We start from the raw sequence: 3,024 nt of genomic DNA, 5'->3' as shown, positions 1-3,024 counted from the left end.
ATGACCTTGTTTTGTAAATCTCAGGTCTCATTTTGTGAATCAGACAATTTATAAATCGTAGGGCTTATATTGTGAATCCAATAGACTGTTTTGCGAATCTGACGGCTTGTTTTGCGAATCTGATTGTTTTGATTGTTGAGTGCAGTGATATTCTTTTTCAAAGTAACACTCAGAGATTGACAAGGAGCATGTTGAGGACTATACCTGAAGGTGATCGAGTATGTTCTGAAGCTGTAAATATTTGGTGTGAGATCCTAAACAGTAATGAGAAGTTGAAATCACCGGATTCTCCTGTTCGTTTATTTGTTCCATACTCCAATGACGGTGTTAGTTCCCCCGGGTTGTCGGAAAATATTGATGTTTCTTGATTCAATTAGTAAGTTTTGGTTTGATGTTATTATGTTTTGTGAAACCTATTTTCATCTTTATGTTCTTCTTTTCATTTCATCTTGTCTTGTTTTCAGATTTGCACTCCAATCATGTCTACATCATGCCCACCGTTCTTCTTTTGTTTCGACCTTCGATGGAATAAATTGACAGTCATACACCCTATGAATGGAGTAGATGTTAACTATTCTGATTATGTGCAACCTACGGTGCGTCTTTTCCTCCATTTCTGGTTATGCAAAGCTGTGAATTCACGATCAAAGTGTTTGACAAGCATGTAACACATCCACATAATTAAGTGCTAATTTAGGTTGTGTCTGTGCAGAAAGACAGGCTCATTAATTGGGTTTCACCAAGATTCGCAGCAGTGGCTGACATGATGCCTGAGTTGTTTATCCCTCCTTCAATTTTGAAGTCTGGTGAAATGGATACCGGCGTCTATTTGTTTCACCTGTTGGAGCATTACAAAGGGAACAAAACTGACTGTCCTTTAATTATAACTTCTGTAAGATACCTTTACTTAACCTTGTGAACCTGAGAGTTAGATTTGTCAGACCTGGAGTTAATTTCGAAACTCGGGGCCGTTACGTGAACTTTGGAATAATTATAAGGACTTTTTGTTTTGCATTTATAGGTAAGTCAACTGAAACGCTATGCATTGAAGTTATGCCTTCGAATTATGACCTCCGGTGACAACATGTTGAAAGCTACTGTCGAACGAAGTGCAGAAGAGTGGAATTGTGTGCCTATGTATGACCCATTCCCTTATTAATCATGTTTTGTGAATCTTAGATGTTATTATTGGTTTTATCTGTTGTTCTTAATTTCTGAATCGTGGGTCTTATTATGTGAATCAAAGATCTTGATTTGTGAATCACAGATCTTAAGCTGTCTTATTAATATTTGTCGGGGCTACCGCGTCTACCTTATTCTGAAGACGACCTTGTGAAGTTTATTTGGCACCGCAAAGGAAGAGATGTCATACAGTAAGTATTTTTCCCCTTTACTTTTATTTTTTTGTGCTTTTCCCTTGCCCCTTTACTTTAATTTTTATTTTTATTTTGGATAATTCTAGTAATGTTTCTTAATGTGCCTTACTACAGCGAGGCTATGGTGTGTACTTAGTGGATGGAAGTCACACGATCGGCTTTATCTACGCTTAGACCGCGTCAGTGGGTTATGGATCAAGTAAGTAGACTACTATCAGCGTTCATTTCATTGTATTATCTGTAATCTTTTGTTTCATTCCTAATATTGTTTTTTTAGGTGATTGATATGTTTGGGATTAAGACGACACTTCATCGACCAGATCTTCTGTACTTGCCATCGACTGTCATCGTGGTTAGCTTTGAACTTGTTTTAATATTCAAGTATCTTGATTATCCCAAATTGATATGGTTTGTAAAATCACCTTTTGTGGTATGTAGAACTGTACAAAGAAGAAAAACCCTTGTATTTGGAATCAATACATCAGTGGGACATACAAACCGGTGAATGGTGCCACAATCCGAAAGGTCTGGTCCCTCCACAATATTTTTTTTATTATTTTTTTTTTTTTTTTTTTTTTGTGGTGGACATGTAGGGCTGTAAATTGGAGACTAATCTTTATTATATCAGGTTTTTATACCGCTGATCAAAGACAAACATTGGTGGGCTTGTATATGCGATATGGAGAGTAAAACGAATTACATCCTCAACTCAAGCAACAGCGTACAGTCTTATGATGTACATAATACAACCATAGACATGGTATTAATTATTTGCCTAATCTAACCCTTGACAGTTTGTGAATCAGAGTATATAAAACATTTTTAGTGTATAATCAGTATTAACTTGAAACATTTTCAGGTGGCCAAATTATCTCCTATTTTGGCAAGTAGTTCCCCGTCATATTATCCCATGCGATTTCTGTACTCTCACAGGGTTATAACTCTCAAAGTTCCTCAACAATCAAATAAGTAAGTTATTCCCTAATGTGTCTGCTTTACGGAAATTAAATATTGTTTACTAAACAGTTGAACACTATACTACATTCAGTTTTGATTGTGGAGCTCACGTGTTGAGGTATTTGAGTATGTTGGACTGTGAGCTCGGTGATTGGCAGAATCCAGACAATTATCAGGTAAGAAACAAGTTGAACAAAGATACGTACATGAAATCTGTATTTGAAATCGTGTTGTTCATTAATTTCAACTATAATTTCTTACAATTGCAGAGAATGCCGATTTTCAAAGTCTCAGTAATGATGCAACTACTTTCATGGGATGCAAATACTAGAACGGTACAGTCCCGGTTCTTTAATAACTTTTGCATATCAAATCCCCATTCATTCATAGTATCCGCGATATTTTGAATAGTAGCGAGCCATGCTTGTCCGTGTATATATTTTGAAATATTGTATGTGTTTTCTGATATAGGAGTATAAGTAGCAAGATGTGCTTGTCTATGGTGGTGATATGATGTGAAGCAGGGAGATCGTTCTTGGTGTATGCTTCTCACGGTTGGGAATTTATTCTTCATGATTGTCTTTGTGAGCGTGTAGTAGAAACGGGACAGCATTTATTCTTTTTCTTTGTGAGTTTTGGGTGTTATGCAAAGTGTATACTTACTTATCTCTCGGTTGGTTCGTCGGAGGCA

At 36.5% G+C, this 3,024-nt stretch overlaps 2 protein-coding genes across 2 annotated transcripts; both read left to right on the top strand.

Annotated features, from left to right (window-relative positions):
- Positions 1-470: 470 nt before the first annotated feature.
- Positions 471-1,169, top strand: LOC141656053 (uncharacterized). Its single transcript, XM_074463000.1, has 3 exons — positions 471-596; positions 713-892; positions 1,022-1,169. The coding sequence occupies exons 1-3, from the start codon at positions 480-482 to the stop codon at positions 1,157-1,159; spliced, it is 435 nt and encodes a 144-aa protein (XP_074319101.1). The 5' UTR covers positions 471-479; the 3' UTR covers positions 1,160-1,169.
- Positions 1,170-1,515: 346 nt separating this feature from the next.
- On the top strand, positions 1,516-2,816 carry LOC141655182 (uncharacterized). Its single transcript, XM_074462274.1, has 8 exons — positions 1,516-1,575; positions 1,654-1,728; positions 1,815-1,901; positions 2,005-2,136; positions 2,236-2,345; positions 2,425-2,509; positions 2,603-2,668; positions 2,805-2,816. The coding sequence occupies exons 1-8, from the start codon at positions 1,516-1,518 to the stop codon at positions 2,814-2,816; spliced, it is 627 nt and encodes a 208-aa protein (XP_074318375.1).
- The last annotated feature ends 208 nt before the right edge of the window (positions 2,817-3,024 follow it).

This window comes from Silene latifolia, chromosome 5 (assembly GCF_048544455.1).
Source record: "Silene latifolia isolate original U9 population chromosome 5, ASM4854445v1, whole genome shotgun sequence".
Taxonomy (NCBI): domain Eukaryota; kingdom Viridiplantae; phylum Streptophyta; class Magnoliopsida; order Caryophyllales; family Caryophyllaceae; genus Silene; species Silene latifolia.
The sequence above is the reverse complement of the archived record's forward strand: the minus strand, read 5'-3'. Positions and strand labels throughout refer to the sequence as shown.